General features: G+C 43.1%; 1 protein-coding gene across 11 annotated transcripts; it reads left to right on the forward strand.

Moving 5' to 3' along the window:
• The first annotated feature begins 1316 nt into the window (after positions 1 to 1316).
• Positions 1317 to 22184, forward strand: LOC107402923 (putative sperm motility kinase W). 11 transcript variants are annotated; one of them, XM_076560764.1, is made up of 13 exons: positions 1317 to 1436; positions 9580 to 11169; positions 11582 to 11974; positions 12439 to 12572; positions 13302 to 13434; positions 14572 to 14686; positions 14817 to 14948; positions 15775 to 15865; positions 16433 to 16576; positions 16998 to 17070; positions 18526 to 18595; positions 18931 to 19222; positions 19312 to 22184. In XM_076560764.1, exons 2-3 carry the CDS (start codon positions 9638 to 9640, stop codon positions 11604 to 11606), a joined length of 1557 nt encoding a protein of 518 aa, XP_076416879.1. In that variant the 5' UTR covers positions 1317 to 1436; positions 9580 to 9637; the 3' UTR covers positions 11607 to 11974; positions 12439 to 12572; positions 13302 to 13434; positions 14572 to 14686; positions 14817 to 14948; positions 15775 to 15865; positions 16433 to 16576; positions 16998 to 17070; positions 18526 to 18595; positions 18931 to 19222; positions 19312 to 22184. The 11 variants fall into 11 exon arrangements, with proteins under 11 accessions (XP_076416879.1, XP_076416878.1, XP_076416880.1 ...); XM_076560763.1 differs by lacking the exons at positions 12439 to 12572; positions 14817 to 14948 and adding an exon at positions 12323 to 12385 and having other exon boundaries at positions 18931 to 19226; XM_076560765.1 differs by lacking the exon at positions 14817 to 14948.
• The last annotated feature ends 1724 nt before the right edge of the window (positions 22185 to 23908 follow it).

Genomic DNA, 23908 nt, shown 5'->3' on the forward strand with positions numbered 1-23908 from the left:
GACAAACAAACAATCCACCTGAAACATTGGCTAGAGGTTTAAACAGAAGTTCCATAAAGAAACTCAAGTGGCTGAAAAAAAGTTAACAGATATGTTCAACATCCTTAGCCATCAAGGATATTCCAGTGCAAACAATTTAGAGATTTCATCTTACATCATCACCATGACTTAGTTCAATAAAACAAGTGACAGCTCCTGCTGGCAAGGATGTGTCGTAAGGGGAACACTCACCCATTGCTGGTAGGAGTGCAAATTTGTCCAGCCACTATAGACTCCAGTATGGAAGGTTGTCAAGAAGATGTATTGAGGTAAACGAATTAACTCAAGATCCAGCTATACCAATCTTGGGAATATACCCCAAAATTGTCACATCCCACTAAAGAGATGCTTGCTGAACCATGTTCATCCAGGTGGACTGTCTCTTCTTCATCCTCTGTGGAAGTCTTTCTTTCTTTGCCCTGAAAGAGACACAAATAGGTTACAAATAGTCTAACATCACAGGTCCTTGACAAATTAGGGAAGAGAATCCCTGATGCCTGCTGGGTGTTTACACTGAGAGGTTAGAGGCAACATGTTGGAAGACCAAGGGCTCTCATGATGGTGACTACAGAGCCAAAACAAGCAGAGAAGAGACACAAAGGCAGGAGAAGTTTTACTAACTGCAGCAGGTAAGGAGAGCCTGAGCATTGATTGGAAGACAGTGACTTCCTGGAACATAGAAACTATGGGGATTTCTTGCAGGGGTATCTACATATTTTGAGCTGTGTGTCAATTCTGGAAGACGCTCATTGAAGGATTATATGACACTTTTAAACATGGTCCGTTCAAATCATGTATCTCATGCTTTTTATTGTTAAATGAGAGAGGACTGGGGTAGATAAAAACCACTGATTGACTGTATCAGCCATGGCACATAAAATGTAACTTGACACTGCCTGACTAGAGACACATGTTTAAGATTGCACTAATGCTGCATGGAGAGGAAAAGGACATGAGAGAAGAATATCAAGATTACAAATGTCATATGACCAACTGGACAACTCTGCTGATGTCCATGCCGTTATTTCTTCTCATTGTGTTGAATTGTGTTTCTGTAAATCTGAAGTTAAATAAACCCTGCTTCCTCTAAGTAGATCTTTGCCAACTACTAAACTACACATGAGGAAAAATTAGTAGTAGAGTGCCTGCCCACAAGAATGTGAGAGAAAAAATTAAAAATCACTATGGATTTTGCCAAGCCTTGATTGGACCATTGCATGTGACATCACAAGGAGTCCAAGTGATGTAAGCTAGGTATCAGCCAATAAAAGGGTGCCACCTAGGCCTGAGTTTTGTCTTTGTACTTCAGAGAAGCAGTTGGTTCTCTGAAGAGCAGTTGGATTCAGTTGTTTCTGCTAGATTTGGACTTTTCAAAAACCTGTAGGATTCTCAACTTAGTGAGTACATTTCCCAAGTTTTCAGTTTTTGCTTTTATCTATTAGTATTTATTCATTGCTTTATTGACATCATTGGTTTGGGTTTTGATTTTTGCCTGTAAGTTCTTTTTCCTCATTTCACTTCATTTTCCTTTTATCAACTTCTTTCTTTGTCATTTTTGCCTTTGTTCTGGTGTAATTTACACACATATTGGCATAAATTATCTCCGTGGCATGAGAAATTTGATCCTGCATTCCCATATCTGAGTATGTTGCATTTTGACTCTATTTACAAGCTCTAATTGACTTACCCACACATCGACTGTGACAAGTACTTCCTAATGATCTGAGTTTCTTCCCTCTGCATGTTCAGGAAACAAACGTGTGACACTTGTGTTTGTGGAACTGGAATATTTGAAGTAACACTTTCTCTAGTTCCAAATGTGTTCCTGAAAAAGGCATTTCATTTTTTTGATGTCTGATTATAGGACTTACCTCAATGTTGTGTGTGTGCTCTGCTTTGTGTCAATTTGTATGTGTGAATGAATCCCCCTGGCTCTGCCTCCTGAGTGCTGGGATTAAAGGCATGTGCCACAGCCACATAGCTGTATTTTTCTACATTTCATGAGAGGAGGGAGATTACAGAAGGACAGTGATGCTAGGAGGGATCTTCCTTTCAGACAAAAGGTCATTAGTAAAGATGGACTGGACACTCATTGGGTGTCTGAAGGGGTTTTATTCCCACCAGGCCAAGTATGTCTCCATGAGTGTCATGGTTTCTGAGGGGAAAGGAGTTGCTTCAATATCAAGAAGCAGGCTTGGTTAACACGAGAACTATGCTTCATGACAGAGCATGGGATCTGGAATTTAGGCTACTTGGGGAACTCATTGATCGTATTCATGGGGTGGGTGGGAGAGATATGAGCAATGTATGACTTTGTTATGGCAATGAATCTTTGTGGCTTCTGGGAAAGTAACAGGAGTGGGGTGGGGAGGGATAGCAGCCCTCTCTGCTAGGGGCATTTGTCCTTGGGGGCAAGAACGTGAACAAAAAAAAAGATTTAATAATTAATGTAATAATTTAACGGAAAAAATAATTTAAAAAATCACTTTGATTTCTTGTCAAGCCTTGATTGGTCATTTTTTGTGACATCACATGGAATCTGGTGAGGTATCCTAGATACTAGCCAATCAAAAGGCACCGCCTGAGGCTGGGTTTTGTCGTGTACTTCAGAGAAGCAGTTGGTTGCTGGGAGAGCAGTTGGACTCAGTTGCTTCTCATATACTTGACTTTTTTTCTGACCGGTTGGATTTGGACACAGTGAGTTTAATTCCCAGGTTCTCAGTTTGGGTTTTTGGTAATTGGCATTTATTTATTTCTTTATGTACATTATTGGTTTGGGTACTAATTTTTCCCTGTAATTCCTCTTTCTTCATTTCAAGCGATTTTCCTTTTATCAATGTCTTTGTCGGTTTTGGCTGTGTTCTTGTTTTTTACAAATTTAGTGTTATATATTAAATGCATAGGATGAGGAGTTTGATCAGGGTGGTGTGTAAGCTGTGTTCTTTTGTTGTTGACGAACCTTGAGTGTTTCTGCTTGATCATGAAGTCTGGTCTTATTAATGTGGTATTGAATTTGATGTGAGCTATCAATTACTCTCATTCAGGATTTTCCAATATGTCCCTCAAGTGTATTGCCTGATACTAGCATCTGTTTTAAATGTCTTACATGTTTTGGAAATTAGGGTAATAATTCTTTTATGAAATGTGCTTGAAAAAAGTGTGCCTTCCCTCAGTTATATGGTCTACTGAAATACTTGCGGATCATTACTGCTAGTTGTTGAGATTGAAGAAGTTGATTTCCAGTTTCCTGGGTTTGGCTCCTGGGATTTAGAATTGCTCTTTCATATTTATGTTTATGTTTTTTTATATATATTCTTCTTTCATAGAGTACATCCTGACTGCATCCTCCACTGCATCCTTTCCTCCCAGGTGCCCCTCACCACCTCACTCCACCAGATCCACTGTGCTCTTTGTCCCTTTAGAAAAGGGCAGGTTCCAAGGGATAGCAACTGAACATGGAATGACAAGATGCAATAAGATTATATTAAAATATTTGTTTTTGTTCTAGAAACAATTTGTGCTTAAATTATCAGTTCCCTCATTAAATGCTACCCAATTGTCATTTTTGAGAATTCTATCTTTTATTTCCATATGATTTTTCTCTCAGGTATAGAAAACATTTTCAAAATTACTGGACTAAATTTGAATAATTTTTTTTCATTTTTCTTTATTAAGATTTTTTTCTACGCACTCTACATACCACCCACAGATCCCACCTCCTACATCTTCTCACCCCCCAACCCTCTCTCACAAGCCACCACACATCCCAACATCCCCCAAATGAAGGTCTCCCATGGGGAATTAGCAGAGCCCAGCACACTGAGCTTAGGCAGGTCCAAGCCCCTTCCAACTGCACCAAGGATGCCCAAGGCATCACACCACAGGCACCAGATTCCCAATGGCCTGCCCATTCACCAGGGATGGATCCTGATCCCCCTGCCTGGGTGCCTCCCAAACAGTTCAAGCCAAACTACCGTTTTCCAAATCCAGAGGGCCTAGTCCAGTCCCATGGGAGCGCCAAAGCCACTAGTATACAGATCACGTGCTTCCTCTAGTATGACTGTTCATCTCTGCATGTCTTTCCATCATGATATGGATGTCCCCTGATTGCAGAATCCCTCCTCTGTCTCATCGATTGGATTCCCAGAGCTCAGCCTGGTGCCTGGCCATGGATCTCTGTTTCTGCCTCCATCTGTCACTGGACAAAGGGTCTATGATGACAGTTAGGGTATTTACTAGACCAATCACCAGAGTAGACCAGTCCAGGCACCCTCTGGACCACTGCCAGAAGTCCAAGGTGGAGTTTCCTTGTGGATTCCTGAGAGCCGCCCCCCCCCCCAGGACCCTGCCTCTTCCTATTCCCAAGATGTCCTCATCTATCATGGTATCTCACTCCCTGCTCTCCCACTCTGTCTCTGTTCCAGCTTGACCCTCCCATTTCCCTATGTTCTCATCCCCGACTCTTTGCCCTCTGCCACCACCACCCCCCAACACCCAGTCCACTCATGTAGATCTCATCCACTTCTCCTTTACTGCATCATCCATGTCTCCCACAAAGGATCTTTTCTTATTAGATAGCCTCTCTGGAGCTGTGGGTTGCAGTCTGGCATCCCTTCCCTCACATCTAGTATCTACTTAGGAGTGAGTACATACTATGTTTATCCTTCTTAGTCTGGGTACCTTGATCAGTATTATATTTTCTAGTTCTACCCATTTGCCTGCAGACCTCATGATGTCATTGTTTCTCTCTGCTGAGTATCCTAGGTTTTTGTTTTTCCATGTAAAGTTAAGTAGTGTTATTTCCACGTCTGTGAAGAATTGTGTTGGGATTTTGATGGGGATTGCATTGAATCTGTAGATTGCTTTTGGTAAGATTGCCATTTTTTACTATGTTAATTCTACTTATTCATGAGCATGGGAGATCTTTCCATTTTCTGATATCTTCTTCGATTTCTTTCTTCAGAGACTTAAATATTTTGGTTGTGAGCCTAGCCTTTAACAGCTGAGCCATCTCTCCAGCCCGAGACTTAAATTTTTTAACATACAGGTCTTTCACTTGCTTAGTTAGAGTTAGCCCAAGATATTTTATATCATTTGTGGCTATTGTAAAGGGTGAAGTTTCTCTGATTCTTTTTCAGCACATTTATCATTTGTATATAGGAAGGCTACCAATTTTTTTGAGTTAATCTTGTATCCTGTCACCTTACTGAAGGAGTTTATCAGCTGAGGAGTTCCCTTTTAGAATTTTTGGGGTCACTTATGTATGACTTCGTCTTTCCCAAATTGTATCCCCTTGATCTCCTTTAGTTATCTTATTGCTCTAGCTAGAACTTCAAATACTATGTTGAATAAGTATGGGGAGAGTGGACAGCCTTGTCTTGTTCCTGATTTTAGTGGAATCGCTTTGAGTTTCTCTCCATTTAACTTTATGTTGGCTGTTGGCTTGCTGTAAACTGCCTTTATCATTTTCAGGTATGTTCCCTGTATTCCTGATCGCTCCAAGACTTTTACCATGAAGGGGTGTTAGATTTTCTCAAAGGCTTTTTCAGCATCCAATGATATGATCATGTGGATTTTTCTTTCAATTTGTTTATATGGTGTATTACATTGACAGATTTTCATATGTTGAACTATCCTTGCATCCCTGGGATGAAGCCTAGTTGGTCATGGTGGATAATTTTTTAGATGTGTTCCTGGATTCGGTTAGCCAGTATTTTATTGAGTATTTTTGCATCAGTGTTCATGAGGGAGATTGGTCTGTAATTCTCTTTCTTTGTCGCATCCTTGTGTGGTTCGGGTATCAGGTTAACTGTAGCCAAATAAAAAGAATTTGGTAATATTCCTTTTGTTTCTATTGTGTGGAATAATTTTAAGAGTATTGGTATTAGCTCTTCTTTGAAAGTCCGGTAGAATTCTGCGCTGAAGCAATCTGGTCCTGGGCTTTTTTTGGTTGGGAGAATTTTAATGAGTGTTTCCATTTCCTTACGGGTTATTGGTCTATTTAAATAGTTTATCCGGTCTTGATTTAACTTTGGTATGGGGTACCTATCCAGAAAATCATCCTTTTATTTCAGATTTTCCAAATTTGTGGAGTACAGATATTTGAAGTATGACCTGATTATTCTCTGAATTTCCTCCTTGTCTGTTGTTTTGTACCCCTTTTTATTTTTGATTTTGTTAATTTGGATGCTCTCTCTCCCTGCTTTTTGATTAATTTGGATAAGGGCTTGTCTATCTTGTAGATTTTCTCAAAGAACCAACTCTTTGTTTCATTTATTCTTTGTATTGTTCTGTTTGCTTCTATTTTATTGATTTCAGCCCTCAATTTGATTATTTCCTGGTGTCTGTTTCTCCTGGGTGAATTTGCTTTTTCTTGTTCTAGAGCTTTCAGGTGTGCTGTTAAGTCATTATTGTGAGACTTTGCCAACTTCTTTATGGGCTATATTCTTTATTGCTATGAATTTTGCTCTTAGCACTGCTTTCATAGTGTCTCATATGTTTGGGAATATTATACATTTATTATTATTATTATTATTATCATTATTATTCAATAATATTATTATTGAATTCTAGAAAATCTTTAATTTCTATCTTTATTTCTTCCTTGACCCATTGGTGATTCAGTTGGGCATTATTCAGTTTCCATGAGATTGTAGGCTTTCTGTAATTTTTGTTGTTGTTGAAATCGAACTTTAAGCCATGGTGGTCCAATAAGATGCAGGAGGTTATTTCAATTTTTTTTGTATCTATTGAGATTTTCTTTGTGACCAAGCATGTGGTCGATTTTGGAGAAGGTTCCATAGGGTGCTGAAAAGAAGGTATATTCTTTTGTGTTAGAGTGGAATATTCTGTATCTATCTCTTAAGTCCATTTGAGTCTAAATGTCTGTTAGTTCCCTTATTTCTCTGTTAAGTTTCTGTCTGGTAGACCTGTTCATTGTTGAGAGTGGTGTGTTGAAGTCTCCCACTACTAGTGTATGGAGTTTGATATGTGATTTAAGCTTTAGTAATGTTTCTTTTACAAATGTAGCTGCCCTTGTATTTGGGGCATAAATATTCAGAATTGAGACTTCATCTTGTCAGATTTTGCCTGTGATAAATATGTAATATCCTTCTGGAACTCTTTCGATTGATTTTAGTTTGAAGTCTATTTTATTAGACATTAGGATAGCTACACTAGGTTGCTTCTTAAATCCATTTGATTGTAAAGTCTTTTCCCAGCCTTTTATTCTGAGGTAGTGTCTGTCTTTGAAGTTGAGGTGTGTTTCATGTATGCAGCAAATGGATGGATTTTGTTTTCGTATCCATTCTGTTTGCCTGTGTCTTTTTATAGGTGAATTGAGACCATTGATTATTAATAGATATTAATGAACAGTTATTGCTAATTCCTGTTAGTTTTTGAAGGTAGTGTTTTATGTTTCTTTTCTTTGGTATTTGTTGTTGTGGCACTATCTATTGCCTGTGTTTTCATGAGTGTATCTAACTTCCTTAGGTTGGATTTTTCCTTCAAGTGTGTTGTATAGGGCTCGATTTGTGGATAGATATTGTTTAAATCTGGTTTTATCATGGACTATTTTGTTTAATCCGTCTATGTTGATTGAGAGAATTCCTGGGTATAATAGTCTAGGTTGACATCCATGTTCTCTTAGTGTCTGCATAACGTCTGTCCAGGACCTTCTAGCTTTCATCTATCATATCTTCAACGTCAGAGATCCACTCTTCTGTATCTTGCAATCTGTTGGTTATGCCTGCATCTGTATTTCCTGTTCATTTACTCAGATTTTCCACTACCAGCATTCCCTCAGTTTCTGTCTGCTTTATTGTTTCGATTTCAGTTTTCAAATCTTGAACTGTTTCCCTCTCTTGTTTAATTGCTCTCTCTTGGCTTTCTTTAAGGGATTTACTGATTTCTTCCATTGTTTAGTTTGACTTTTCCTCGACTTCTTTAAGGGAAATTTTCATTTCCTCTTTAAAGATCTCTATCATCTTCTTAAGGTCATTTTTAAGGCCAACTTTTTCTATTTCTTCTGTGTTGGGATATTCAGATCTTGCTGGTGTAGGTTCTGATGGAGCCATATTGGTTTTTTTGTTGTTGACTGTATTTATGTACTGGCGTCTACTCATCTCTTTCTCCACTTGGTGCAAGTGGTGTCTGTGTCTGAGGGAGGTTCTCTTGGTGTGATTGATACTCTTGGTCCAGTGGGAGCTCTTGGTCTAGTCGGTGCTGATGGAAAATTTGTCTAAGGGAGCAGATATTAGTCAAATTAGTGCTTGTGTGTTCTCTTAGTCCAATTGGGTGCTGGCGGGCTCTGTCATAAATACACATTTAAAAACACAATATGTATTATGGGTAGTATATATATATCATATTATAATATTTATAATTGTGTGTATTATAATATATGCTAATTATAATATGATGTATAATTCCACTAGTAATTATTATATTATGATGTATAATTCCATTTAGACTTAGAATATATTATACTATATAACATAATCATAATTTCAATAATCACAACTCTGCAGTAAGTATAATACATTACACTATACACACATTCTCATAAACATTTGCATGGTACATTTCCATACATGCTTATACTGTACTTGATCACATTCCCATGCACTACGTCAGTTCCCGACCATATCTTTGTGACTGATACTGTGACTTTTACACAAGCATAGTCCTCTCCTTCCTCATGACCAGGAGAGACAGGGTAGATCCTCTTTCTGTTTGTGGAGATGCTTTGTCTCCTGTAGAGCTCTATCTGGTTTAGCTACTTACCTTATAACACAACAGTTCTCTGGTCACAGTGCTGAGTGTGGATTCTTCATCATTGTTCATCAAGGAGAGGAGCTCACACTTGCCCCATTCCTTCAGCTTACTTGGTGGTGGGATCAGGCTAACACTGGCACAGAGATGAGTTTGGATGAGTGCCTTTGCTTTCTCTTTTGTGAAGTATTTTCTATAACCCTGGTCTTCATTGTTCTGCAAAGCTTTGAATGATTCAGGAAATCCATGAGATCTGGGCTCTGCCTTGTTTGGAGCTGTTTTTGTTGCAAATCCAAACTTGTTGCTTATGACTTAATGTTTGTTTTTCTTTTATCTTAATTCAATATTCACACATGTCTAAGAATTCCTTTCATATTATCTAATTTCTTGGGGTATAAAAACTGTAATATCCCTGAAAGACCCTCCGGACTGCAGTTGTATCAGTTACATCAACTTTTCTATAGTGTAATCTGTATCTGATCTCTCTGGATCAGCTTTGTTGAGGGGTTTGCATTGTAGCACATCCTTGCAGAGAAGCATCTCATTCTTTCAGGGATCTTGGGATTTTCCATTGCATGCCAACTTTACTTATACCAACTCTCATCTTTGCTGGAATTCCTTAACCACTGTTTTGGATTTGGGTACTTCTAGTGTTTTTATATCCTTGAAGAGCATCATTACATTGTTTGGGATGTCTCAGATTTCATGACAGAGAATTCCAAGCTATAGCCTTCCCTCCTTAAACTGCATTCCTTTTTTTTCTTTTAGTATTCTGTGTGTCTGAAATTTCCCACAAGATAAAGTGGTTGAAATTGAGCAGAACACCATGGGCAGCCACATGGAAGAGGACATTCTGGAAAAGGATTTCAGGATGTTAATATCTCTAGGGTGTGGTGCATTTGGGGAGGTGAAGCTGGCCTGCCACCTTCCCACACATACACGAGTGGCTATCAAGGTCCTTGAGAAAAACACCAACAGTGTGGCTGACATCAGCACTGAAGTGAACATACTTCAGTCTTTAGAACATAGGAACATCGTTCGGTTTTTTCACATGATCGACACACTGACAACCACTTACGTGATTATGGAATATGTGGCTGGAGAAGATCTGGAGAGCTGCCTCCAGGCACTGGGCTGTCTAAAGGAGGAGGAGGCTAGAGGGATTTTCCGGCAGGTGGTGTCAGCGGTTCACTTCCTCCACCAGAGACACATCGCACACCGTGATATCAAATTAGAAAACATCCTAGTCGATGCAGCAGGAAATGCAAAGCTTTGTGACTTTGGCATGGCAATTGAAATCACAGAGGGGCAGATGTTGGAGGAGATCTGTGGCTCCTTGCTCTATTGGGCCCCAGAGATCTTGGCAAGAAAGCCCTATGATGGACTGGCAGGTGATATGTGGAGCTTGGGTATCGTCCTATATGTCCTGGTCACAGGGCACTTTCCATACATGGAAGAAACCCTTGAAGGGATGCACAGGGTCATCACCACCACAATGTGTCCCATTCCCTACCATCTGTCCAAACCCTGTTATTTCATCATTGCCCGACTACTCATGGTCCCTATCTGGTACCGATTCACAATCTCTCAGCTTGTGGAAAGACCATGGCTGGGTCCCATTCAACAACATGTACTGCCTGCCACCAAAGAAATCCTGCCCAGGGTCGTGGAGTCTATGTGCACCATAGGCTATACCTGTGAGGAGATTGTGTCATCCCTAACTCACAGGCAACAAAATAATCATGTAACGGCCACATGCAACATTCTCAAACACCTACTGAGTTGTGGGGACAGCCATCAGCAAGATCAGATGCACTGGCTAACTAGCAACTCTGCAGGTCCTGTTCACCTCCCTCTTCCCATGACCAGGAGAGCCAGTGAACCAGCATTTACAACCAGAACCCAAGCTGGGAAGGGTCACTTTAATGAGAATGGTGTGGAAGAAAGATGTGAAACATGCAGAAGCCACAGCATGCCTCACAGATCCTCCTTCCTGGAGGTGCTGTCCTCTTCAGACAACACAGTCCCAGAAAGAGATGCTCTTGTGGCTGACGTCATCAACACTGCTGCAGAGGACATTGCAGTCAATAGGAATGCTGTTGATCCCCTGCCTGGCAATCTCTCCTCCCCTGAATCAGTCTTGGATGCAACACCAACAGGATTTCTGAACCTGGGCTTCTCTGAAGAAGATTCATCCCAGAAGCCAGACATTCCCAGTGACCAGCCCCGGGTGGCACCTACAACATCTGGATCCAGGCCATTCAGGGTCTGGAAACTGGTGAGGAAGCGAATTTCCCATGCACTGAGAGCACTGTGCCGCTGCTGCTGCTGCTGCTGCTGCTGCCTGCCCACCCCAAGGTGAGCCCTGAACCCTTGCATCAGGGCCTTAAGGAAAAGGGCAACAGGGGAGACCTATGTGGAGACCAGCTGGTTGGGCCATGCAGATCAATTCCTACATTGTATTTTCAAAATACTCTTTCAATATCCTTTTTAAATGAAAAGTTGTACCCACTCAGAGGGCACAGCAATTCAGATATGTGGTACCTTAGATGGCAAATAGCACAGCATCCTCTTCATGTAAAGTCCTGGAAGGTTGAGGCAAACGCAGAGAGCATAGCGTGGGGACCACAGGGTGGGAAGGAAGGGAGGAGAGTTTGTCCAAAGGGATTAGAGGTTCAGAATGGAAGAATCAGGAAGAGAAATATGGCACAAAACTTTTATCTGCACAAGTCACTAATAGAGGTGCTCTCATATTTCTTCCTTCTTGGAGTGTGGAAAATGAAATGGTCCAATAGAATTCTAGCCCTGGTGAGGAGCCACGGAAGGGACCCAAGACAGACCGCCAGAGTGCCAGCTCCCTCCAACACATGGCAACAGGCTCCTGCATCGATCCTCCAGCTATTGGGTCTAAGCTGCCACTTTATAACTCCTCCAGCTTACTTAGCCCCAGCACTATTGTTGGATGAAGAGGTGGTCGGAAGACAATGTACCCAGTGACTCTTTACCTTCCCAGCTTTGGTTGTGCTTGTAGGACCACTCACACTGCATGGAAAACAGCAGCCTCTACCACCAGGAAATGACTTCATACCTGCTCATCATCTTGGTCACTTTAACCCTCCAATTTCTTCTCTGGCTGCCTTTTTGAAAGAACAGCAAGACCTGTGTAAGTCCTGGAGAGTGGAGATAGGTGAAGGAGATAAAGGTGACTAATTGGGAAATAGGATGGAGACCGGTAGAGGGGAAATGAGAGGTGGTGTAGAATTAGGAATAGAGTCTGTCCTGAGGAACTTCTTGTCAACAAAGGAACATGAAGGAGATGTGTGTGTTTCTCTGTGACAGGGGCCATGGACAAGCTAGAGCAGGAAGAAACCTCCCCTAAAGTGCAGAGTGGGAGGGAGCTAGGAATAGCCAGCAATGAGGAGGAGAAGGCCTGCTCTGATGGTTCCTAGCATGTGTCAAGGCACACAAGTAGGATGCTGTCTTGGAAATAACATCCTGTTCTTTCCTACAGAGCTGGGGTGCAGCAGGAGAAAGATGCAGGACTATCAGTCAGTCCGGTCCTCCTCAGTGCTGAGTAAGTCCTGTCTGTTAAAGTCACCAAGAGAAGCACTTTCTTTATTCTTTCAGGTTTTATTTGAGAAAGCAAAATGGCCTATTTGAACAACAGTCTTGGTGTGGTGCAACAGGAAGGATCCAGGCTGGAAATCTGTGTCCTGTGTGATGATATGTTAGGGCTACAGGTTCCAGTAGCCATCCTCCAGGTTAGGGTCTCAGCTGTCATCTTCCCGATTCTTCACCTCACTGCTGCCCCTGCACTGTTGTTGAACATTCCTGAGAGTCACATGTAGCATCGACCCAATGAATGTCTACATCCCTCATGGTTCCTGTGGGACCAGGGTCCATGGCATCTAAAAGGGCTGCCTCTGTCAACAGGACAGACTCGCACACAGGTCTCAGGCTTCCCTCATCCTTGATCTCTTTATCACCTCCAAACTGCTTTCTGACTGTCTTTCAGAGGAACTACAGCAACTATAAATCCACTGGGAGATGGGAGGATGGAGATAAGGGGAGGGACAGGGGAAAGGAGGTGAAGAGGAAGAAGAGGAAATGAGAGGACCTTTGGAGAGGGTCAGAATGTGTCCAGAGGAGATTACGTGAAATGAGTCAGGAGAAAAGGATGTTGTCCTGGGTAGGGGTCTTGAGGAAGTGAGACCAGGAACAAATCTCAAGCAGAGCAGAGTGAGACTCTGGTTTCAACTCTGGCATCTATTGTCAGCCATGAGGAGGGAAGGCCCTGTGCTGATCACTCTGAGCATAAGTCAAGGTAGAGAACTATGAGGCTGCTTTGGAAAGGGATTCCCATTCTGGGTTTCTGATGAAGGGTGTGGTTAGAGAGAAGGGTGGCTCCATCATTCAGTGGGGTCCTCTACTGGTCTTGTCCATCATGGCCTTTGGCAGATCTTATGACATCTGTGTCTTTGTCCTTATAGGCTCCTTTATCCAGGCTTCCCATGTTGCCTCCCACCTCCTGATTCAGAATCTTGCATCATTTACCCATGTCATGGATAGATTTGTACCTGATATTTGATCTACGTTACTATTGTTCTGCTCCAGCATGGGTAGGTAAGTAGGCATTGCCAGCCTGATGCTGAGTATTGCCTTTACAAGGCCAGCATTCATATGACTGTTTCATGACCAATGCCCACCACTGGGGTCAGGCTTAAAGTAAACCTTGATCATCACCAGGAGCTCTAATGACAGCCTCTGGTGCAGAGTGAAGCAATGGTCAGTGTAGGGTCTGAAGTGGATTCCAGGACACCTTCCAGGTAGGAAGCAACTCACTGACTTGACAAGAGGAAATGAACTCAACAGAGACTCCAGGATACTAGTCTGTGTGAATCATGCACCTGAAGGTAAGACTGAGTACAGTAAGTATCTGTTTGTGGTAGAAGATGAGTCTCTGAAGTCTGGTCTTGATGTGGTGAAATGATCCCATGAAGTTCCCTGTGCCAGCAGCCCTGACACAGAGGGAAAGTTATCATTGATTTGCTCAACTGAAGAGCAATGGGAGACTGAGATACTACAGAGGTGTGACAAGGGAGGAACCAGCTTCTCTGCTGTAGTTGGCCTCCAGCTCCGTTCTGACCATCTGACCCTGGCCTGTTAGCAAACACTGATGAATATTAAAGGCTTTGGATTTATCTTCCCAGCAGGATGATGGCCAGCTTGTACTGTCACTTACTTCTAGAACCCTGTCTAAATCTGTGTTCTGAATAGGCTCGAAATCTGTGTCCTGTGTGATGATATGTTAAGGCTACAGGTTCCAGTATCCCATGTGCACACAAGAAGACCCAGTCAGCTTGATTAGAGAGAGAGAGAGAGAATTTTTTTAAGTTTGTGGGTATCACCTGGTGTCAGACTATGTTTCTGTGGCCTATCAGTGAAGGAAGGTTTTAAGACATGGTTGAGGAGTCTGTTCAATTCTAGAAATGAGATAGGGAAATTTCCTGAATACTGATTTGGGGTATTACTTTTTTTGAGGTTGGTTCTCACTCTATAGCCCTGGTTATCCTGAGAAACTCTGTGTAGAACATGCAGCTCTCAAACTCACAGATTGACCCCTTTCTCTGCCTCCTGAGAGCAGGAATTACAGATATGGACTGCCATGCCTGGCTTCAAGTACTGGACAGCATCAAATGTAAATTCCTCCAAACATTTGAAGCAGAAGAAGACAATTCTGTGCTTCTTTCATCCTGACAGGGTCAGGGATTGAACTGAAGGTTCTGTCATCCAGGATGGACTACAAACAGCAGCAAAGTCCAAATCTAACCTTCAGGATAGAAGTCTATGTCCACCAGTAAAGAGATACCTGGAGGTGAGAACTGCTGTCATGAATTCTTCTGGGGACCCTGGTCAGTGGGCTGTGGAAGGTATGCCCTAGCTGACACATCCTTGGAAACAAGGCACAGAGCATGCAAAGGCTACTTTCTAACCCTTTTCTCAAGATCCCCACTTGCAGTCCAGGCACAAATCCAATGACTTCAACCTGACCAATCAGGAGAGTTCAGATTGGCTACTTGGTCTGATGGATTGAGTTCTTTCCATTTGACACATAAGATCACAGCTGATGACTCAAGGTGGGTCACTGAGACAATTGGTTCCTGTCTTGGGATGTTGAAGGTAGGTCTTTCACTTTAAGGACACCAGTGGCAGAGGCAGTGCATGCAGCCACATATTCTACATAGGAGATTCCAGGTCTACTCATCTGACAATCAGATTCTGTCTGCTTGTCTGCTGATTGCCATGGCTCCTCTTGCTTATGGTTCCCACATAGCTTTAGTTCCTTGTCAAAACCACTTTGGGTTGGGTTTTAGGTCACTGAAAATTGTTGATATTCCTTGGCTAATGGAGAGTCCAGGCCTGCAGGTTTCTGAATCCTGAACCAACTAGGACTCTGTGCAGCCCATTCTGAACATTCTGTGTTGGTAGAGGTGATCAACCGATCCCAAGAACATTGTGTAACATCCCAGGAAGACCACTATCTAATTCCATGTTCTTAGTGTTCTGTTGTTCTTGTTCTGGCCCCTACAAACCTCCAGATTTTTCATATGAAAGAAGAAAGTGATCTTTGTCCTTTGGGACATGCCTGTCACACATAACACAGTCATTCTCTGTTGTATCTGTTTTCTGAAAAATGTCTTAATTTTATTCTTGAGGGTGAGTATGAGCTCTTGAACTGTATGCTTTTCATCTATTTATTTATTTATTTTTCTGATGATTCATTCAGTTAGTTATCCATTTATGTATTCATTCTATGTGTCTTTATATCAGGTATCTTGACCACATTCATGTCCCTATCACTTCACATCCTCTCTCCATCCCTACACCTGCCCCAAGAAAAGAAAAATTAAGAGGAAAAAAGAAAAATAAGACATTTTTTTGAGAACAAGTTTCTCTGTGTAGATTTGTGCCTTAACTGGAACACACTGTGTAGCTCAACCTGTCTGGAACTCACAGAGATCGGCCTGACTCTGCCTCTCAAGTGGGAATACAGGTGAGTGCCACCATTGCTTGGCAATAAGACAAAATTAAAAGAGGAAGATATAAAGATTTCCTCATGGAAGCTGCAGTGATAGAGTGTGACAGAGTGAGTCACACTTTGAACCTCTGTGTCCATGTATCTTGTTAGTGCTCATTGCAGAGACACTGGTCTGCTCCAGGCCTTGGGTTTCTACTACACTAATTTTGTATTTGATAGACCTTGTGTTTCTACTACACTAATTTTGTATTTGATACTGTCGTCTGTCCTTTGCAATTGGCACATTAACTTGTTTCACTGTATGGGCATGAAAATTTCAAACCCTGACTTCAAAAGCACCAGTGCCACAGTACAAACCCGCTTCTAAATAAAATGACAAGGTTGATCTGGAGATGGAGAGCAGATGATGAGAACCAGAGATGGCAGAGGCAACAGGAAGAATTGACTAAGGGAGGGATTTGGAGAGGATGGAATAGAGAGAGGGAGGAGCCATGAGGAGAGGAATGCACCGTAGGTCTATCTTAAGTGCTGCATTTTTCAAGTTCCCTTAGAGTCCCTTTCACATGTCTGTCCTCTTTAAAGTGATGAGCTCTATACATCAGGAGACACAGGGTGGTGATTTCGAGGTGTGGATTGAGACAGCAGAAGTAGGAGCTCTGCAGGAAGTCCAGATGGCAGTGTGCCCACTTCCCCAGCATGAAGGGTCTGTGTCCAGCACAGGACGAGGTAAGCCAACTAAGACAGGTTTCTCTCCAGGAAACCCTAGATATCAAGGAAATATAACCCAGGGCTGGTGTTTCACAGCATCCTTCTCTGAGGGGGACATGAGCCAATACTAGGTACAATCTACCCATGACTGTGCAGACCTTGTGGACCAGTCTGCAGGGGAATAACTAGCAGTACTCATTAATCTACCCACCCTTAAGATGTGTGGTCCTAGTGAAATGTTTCCCCACATGAGGGAAAGGGAGCTCCTTCTTCTCCTTCCTCTTTCTCCTTCTCTGCTGTTGTATTTGCAGCCTCATTTATCCCTGTGTCCCGTCCATCAGAAGAGACACAGTCCCACTGCCTGCCGGTCTAGTTTATTTGTCTGTGAAGGGGCCTCACTGTAGAAAGTTTTATCAGAACCATATTTGTCTCCTAACAGGAAAGTGACAGGAAGCTGGAGGAAAATGGGGACCACATCGGATGGGATGCTGGGACTTTGCTCCACTTTGGATGTGAGTGGGCCTTACCTAGCCTATTGCACAGTGGTCAGAGGTGGGGTCAGCACTCTTAAAACTACTTTGTACCAGGTCCCACTGGGTACAGTGGTCAGGCCTAGACAGCCTTGTTGACCATACAACTATGGCTTCCAGCTAGGCTGACTGCTTGCTTGTCCTGCTGGGATAATTGTCTAAAGTGTTGTCAGGTGTACCTGTCAATCAGACAACCTCTCCATGCAGTGAAGGATGCCACTCTGATGGGGATGAATGCCAAGGCATATCTGTGTGCATCACATGGCTGAAAGCATCACTGAGACCACCATATAAGAGCCTATAGTAGATGTTTAGTTTTTTGTTTCTGGTCTAAACTTGACTCTAGCTTAGAGGTTAGGAAGAATGAGGCTGATCAGGTAGGCCTGCCTCAATCCCAAGGGTAGGTGGTCATTGAGCTGTGTCTAGAGGACCAAAGAGAGAGAGAAAGTAATAGATGAGGAATGGGTATAGAAGGATATTGAGATAGCTTGGTATGGTGGCAATCTCTTCTCTCTGATCCTAACAACAATGAGGAGGAACAGTTTGAATCAAAGATGGTGAACATCTTCTCACACCTGTATGCTGTTACATCCATTCTGTCACCTGCTAGTGACTTAGTTTGTGTTGGGTTCCAGAGCCTGGAGTATGGGGATTCATACAACCTAGCTTGGGAAAATATCTAAGAGACAATGACCTGCTTGCTCCTCAGCCCATGGGTGGTCTGTTTGTCAGAGAGTGACCACCAAGGCAGGCTTCACCCTGCTGCACTTAACTGAAACCAGGGCCCATGGAAGGGAGTCTTGGGTACTGTGGCCAGGCATAGAATCTCTCAGGAGACACAGCCCATGTGGACCAAAACTCCAAGCATTGGTAATGATGGTCTCGAAGAATGTGACTCTCAGGAACCAGAGCTGATTCCCAAGAGCCAAGGTCAGTTTACTTTTTTTTTCTTTTTTTTTTCTTTTTTTACTTTTTTTATGGTTTTTCGAGACAGGGTTTCCCTATGTAGCTGTGCAAGATGAGTTTAATGTGTTTTTATATCAGTGGCCACTGCAGTGAGAAAATGGTGGCTTCTAGATGTTTATGTGAGATAAATCAGCTTATGATGAGGCTTAAACACTTAACACTCTCCTTGCCCCACTTCTTTCTTCCTGTGGACATCAGGAATAGGTGCAGAGAATACATGCTATTTGTAACAATATCTTTCCACACACTGCCCCAAAGTTCCTCAGTAATACTCTCCTCCCAGTGGAGAAAAGTGAGTCCTAGTGATGCTGGGTAACTTCTTCTTTTGCACAGAGCCTGACTGGTTGGGACTGTTTAAATTCCTCTCAGGTCATTGACACAGACAAGGTGACTAGTGTGGTAACATCCTGGGTCTCTTTTAGTCTCAGAGGCCAACTCCAGAACTCTCGTTGACATCCTTTCTTTCCTCAGATCTGCAGGTTCTGCTGGATATGTTCAGACAAACCTCATCTTTACCATATGTGCATCCTGTCTCATCTAGGCAAGTGTTCAGTGAGCTGGGTCCAGAAACCACAGCATCTAGAAACAGACATGTTGGTGAAACTGCATTTCCTTCTTGATCCTAGAGCCTGTTTATGGGACAGTAGCAGAGCAGCTAGGACAAACCAATCCCTGCAATCAGGGCTTCTCAAGGAGACCCCACTGAGTTCTCCCTCAGGAAGGTCATATAGGAATAAAAGGGACATTATTGCTGCCTCACTAGGTCCTGAACTCCACAAGGAATAAACCAGCTATTGTCTGAATAAAACAGATCTAGGGTGGGGAAGGAATTTTCTGCCAGCCTCATCTTTGGTCCCACAAAACTTTTTCTTATAGGTGCCTGGCCATATCCCTATTCTTGGACCTCGAGAACTCCTGACTTTTGTATGTGCACACTGAGCATTAGTGACATGGAAAAAAAAGAGCACTTCTCACCTCTCCTTCCTAGCAGACAAGCATGCCATTGTCCGAGCTCCAGAGGAACTCAGAGGCTGCACACAGCAACAGGAGGACATGTTGTGTAGGACAATGACATGGTTTCTCTGCCACCATCCAACTACAAACAGACTCCAAGTTAACAACACGATCTGTGGAATCTACAGGAGCATCCCCTTGTAAAAGCCGCCCAGTGGGTACTTACTGTTGAATCCTGCCCAACTTAGACCCTTTTGCATTTTGAATGCTCAGAAATTCACCTATGCCTCTCTGTCTTCACAGATAATCCAGAGAACGTGTCTGACCAGGTAAAGAAATATCTCAAAGGAGCATTGGGGATTAAATGTGCTTCCATTCCTGAACTCTAGACTGGATACCTGAGAAGGGCAGTATCCATTGACCACCTATTCCAGACCTCCACTAACATGAAGAAGGAGAACTTGAGGTCATACCCTCATCCCATCTTTCACTGGTATTAGACAGAGACAATTTACAAACAAATACTGAAGCACTTAATTAGAATTCCAACATGATTTCTATAAATTGGCATTCAGATTATTTGACCCCTGGAGAGGAGAAATCTGAAGGTATATGAATTCTTGGGTTCTACCAGTTGTTGTTCTAAAGGGGACAGATGTTTGCACTTCATCTATACACTCAGCAAAATCCAGTCTGATGCTAACACAAGATGGAACAACCAACTGGACCTAAATTTAGAAGAATGGCAGAGGACAAGAGATTCCTCCAGACCCCGGCCTTCTTCTTCCAGGACTTCCCACCAAGCCTCAAAGATCCACAAAGGGCTACGGCATTGTAATGGAGACTACACACATGGAACAGAACAGAAAGCTCAGAAACAGACCCAGTGAAATCCTGCCAGCCTATTTTCTCATAATCGCCCAGGGAAATCAAGGCAGAGAGAATGGCTTGTCCACAAATGACTGTAGCAGAAGATTTGAAAACAAACAATAAGGAAACCATGAAAAAACTGAACACAGTCACCATTTCAATTGACCCCAAATACAAGCACCATAATGTTTGCATAAAGTTATAGAAGAGAACTACATAAGTTCCTGCTGTATAGAAAGGAGGATCAGAAATAATACGGAGTAGATGAACTGTGGACTTGGGAACCCTGAAGCCACCAGCCATGAAAATAGAGAAACTGGAGCATGGCTGGAGCAGACACTCCCCCAGGACATCTAGAGAGAGCCTGGCCCCTGACTCACCCCAGCACACAACAATTCCCTGACAGTGAATGCTCTGTGTCTATGAGGAATTGGAGGTGTAGTGTGTGCTGTGTGGTGTGATGAGTGCTGAAACCTATCCCATTGTTGGGATGGAGATGAGCTGTCCAGCTGATCTGATAACAGCACTGTATGGATGGTCCAGTCAGCTGGGGAAAGCAGCAGAGCTGACACCTAGATACTCACATGATCTACCCATGACCCTCCCCTTGTTAACAACGTACATACAGTGTCAGTGTAAGGACATGAATGACACCCCTCACCCACACTCACCACAGAGTTTCTAGGTATTAGGACTAGATATTCAACTCCCTTTTGCTGTTCCAAACACAATGCTAGATTCTAGACCAGGCTAGAGATGCCTCCAACCACAATGTCCTAAGACATGGGGAAAGGTATCAGGCCCTGTTGGACACTTGACCTCCTGACAAGGACACACAGTTACTGCTTGGTCCAAACACTCCTGGAATCTTCCTGCACTGACGTACAACACTAGGTATACTGCAGTGTGTGACAATACAGCCATGCCACCTCACTTGTGCTACCAGCTGTCAGACCAGATAAACAACCCCTACATCACACACACACACACACACACACACACACACACACACACACACACACACACAGCCTCTAATACACTTACTTCTAAGTATGGGCCATGCATGTTTCCAACCAATCACATATTGACTGCTAGGTATCAGCCCTTCCTGAACAAACTCTCACACACCTCACATGTATTCCTAGGTCTGGATCCCAAATGTCATCCACATAATCCTTTATTAACAGCTACTTATCAGGCCATAGAGGACACTCTCTTGCCACTGTACCCAAATACTCTCTTACTATTGGACCCCACTTGACACCCTAATATCACTGAAATTCCACATACACTGCTAGAGTTCAGGCCATCTTGAACATCACCCCTCACCACCACAATCTACAATGTTAGTATCAGGGCCCACAGGATACCACTATCCATCACCCACATATTCCTGTTGGATATCAGACCTGCTGGGCATTCCAACACTCCATGAAAACTCCTACAAGGCTAGCTGATGTTCCTGGAATGCACACATCACCCTGCAGCCGCCTCACATGCACTGCTGGGTATCAGGCTCTGCTGACACCTTCAGTGCCTCACACACACTCAAGTGTCAAGCATGCTCAGACATTACATCATCCACTGCCAACCTACTTTAAAATGAATGATCAGACCTTGACGGACACCAGCTCACTTATAAGCTGACACATACTTAGTAGGGATTCTGCAGAGCTTGACACCCCATTGTTCCATTGCTCCCCTCTGACATACAGTGTTATCTACAAACACATCTGACACACCACCACCCCTGTGACCACACATCCACTCTAGGTACCAGGTCCAGTTTGACCTCATACCCCACATTAATCGACAGCCATCAGACCATGTGGGGAACTTCTCCTCATGTAGGTCTTACACAATACCTAGCAGTTAGCTTTGCTGGACATCCTCCTTCTGCTGAAGACACATCCACACTGCTAGGCACCAGCTTCTACTGGACTCCTTCCTATGCTGTACAATGTGCTGGGTCTCAGGCTCTACTGCTAGTTACTGGGATGTGCTGGACATTAACCCCTGTCCACACCACAGTGCATATAAAGTGCTGTGTGTCAGGTTCACTTGAACACCAGGCTCCATCACACATGACATTCTAGGTATCCGACAATGTTGACACCCACCCTAACCCCCGATATACACTACTGACCCAACAAACACTGCAATTTTAAAGGCTTTGTTAGATACCTCCATCACTGATATATGCAAGTTTCTTGATTTCAGACACCACATCTCTGTTCAGATTTCAGTCATGTGTATTGAAGTACATTGTATGCATATATAATAATTGGCTTCAGCCTCACCCAAAACAGTACCACCATTCTGTTGACAACATACACTACTAGACAGTGGAATGATGAAGCATGACTGAAAATTAGGACTTTTGTGACAGCAGTATGGGTGTAGGAAGAGAGACTTATTGAATGAGGCCATTATCATGTACAATACCTGGTTGTGACTGGGGAGTCCTGAGGATGAGATACAGAGTAGGGCATCAAGGCCTCAGGCACGTGTCCAGCAAAGCCTGAAACCAAGCAGTGTGTTTCAGGCTATGTGGCAGGGGTAGGGGTGTCCAGCAGGGCCTGGTACCTAGTGGTACATGGGTGGGTTTGGAAGCAGGCCTGGGGGGCAGTAGATAGTAAGGCCTGTCATGGGGAAGTTCCTGATAGTGGGATGAGTCTCTGTGGGAGAAGCAGGGGGATGCTCTGCAGTGTATCTTATGAACACAACAGTGTATGTTGTGTGGCAGCAGTTGGGAGCTGTCTAGATTCCTTAGGACATGACATCGAGCAGTCTATGTAGGATACCTTGGGGTTTCCAGCCATGCCTGTTCAATATTAGTATATGTGGGACAGTATGATGATGTTATAAGGAAAAGTGCATGTGTTTGTGTATGAGTGTGTGTGTGCACGCATGCACTTGTACATGTGGTAATTGGTCACAGAGTGTGCTGCATTGTCATGGAGATAGCTGTCTTAGAAAAAATGAGTCAGTGACTAGGTAAATAGACCTCCAGGGTCAGTATATTATTAATGAAGTTCATCAGAGAAAGTATTTTCAAGATATGGATCTGAGGGATTTTGGAGAATAAGGGTAGAAAACAAGAAATGTGGAACTTGACAAATATAGGTCTGGGGGAGGAATTTGACTTTATTTTTAATGTATCAAGAAACCAAGTTTTCTCTTTGCCAATAGGACTAGGTGTCATCATCTGTAAGGTTTCCACACACTTAAACTGAAAAACACCCTCAAATTGCTAGGTGTCAGGTGCTACTAGGAATCCTGTCTTCTACAGCCAGAGCCAAACACACATGCCTAGGTGTCAGGTCCTGCTAGGTCAACTCTACATTCAAGAAAATGCTCCTCTACACAGTTGGGTAGCATGTTCTCCAAGAGATCAACAACAAAATGGCTAAAGCCCCATGCACAGGGCTGAGTATCTGGTCTTTCTTAGTATCCCCTTACCTACAGCCACAGAGGCCATACACAGCCCCCATATACATATAACACAAGTGTCAGGGTCTAGTATTCATCTTTTCCCTTACACCACATATACATACATGGTTAGGTCACATTTCTGATAGGAATCACCTCAGCTACAGCAGTGCCACACACCCAGAGCCAGGTGTAACATCCTGCTAGGTACCTCTTCCCCTGCATCTGAAGATCCAATACAGATACACAGCTAGTTTTCTGGAAATGGTACTCCATCCCTATTGTCACAGCCACACACTCACAAACACACTCAGGCACACATGCTTGTATGATCCCATGCAATTCTCATGAACATTCACCCAGCTGTCATGTCCTTCAAGGTCTCCCCCATTCAGCCAAAGCCCTATTTACACACAGCCTTCTGTGTCCTGCCCTTCTAGGTGTCCATCCCCTACAGCCACACTCATACACAGAGACAGACAGAGAGACAGAGACAAAGACAGACAGACAGAAAGAGACAGAGACAGAGACAGAGACAGATAGTCACAGAGTCTGAGGTCAGGCCCTGCTCTTCCCACTTCATAACAGACAAAGCTGT

Source organism: Peromyscus maniculatus, chromosome 23 (genome assembly GCF_049852395.1).
Source record: "Peromyscus maniculatus bairdii isolate BWxNUB_F1_BW_parent chromosome 23, HU_Pman_BW_mat_3.1, whole genome shotgun sequence".
Taxonomy (NCBI): Eukaryota; Metazoa; Chordata; class Mammalia; order Rodentia; family Cricetidae; genus Peromyscus; species Peromyscus maniculatus.

Bases quoted from the DNA above. Each gene is read 5' to 3' on its own strand.
- LOC107402923 (XM_076560758.1), top strand. From the start codon at position 9,638: ATGGGCAGCCACATGGAAGAGGACATTCTGGAAAAGGATTTCAGGATG. The intron at 11,170-11,581 runs GTGAGCCCTGAA...TCCTTCTTGGAG, and splicing joins TGCTGCCTGCCCACCCCAAG to TGTGGAAAATGAAATGGTCC.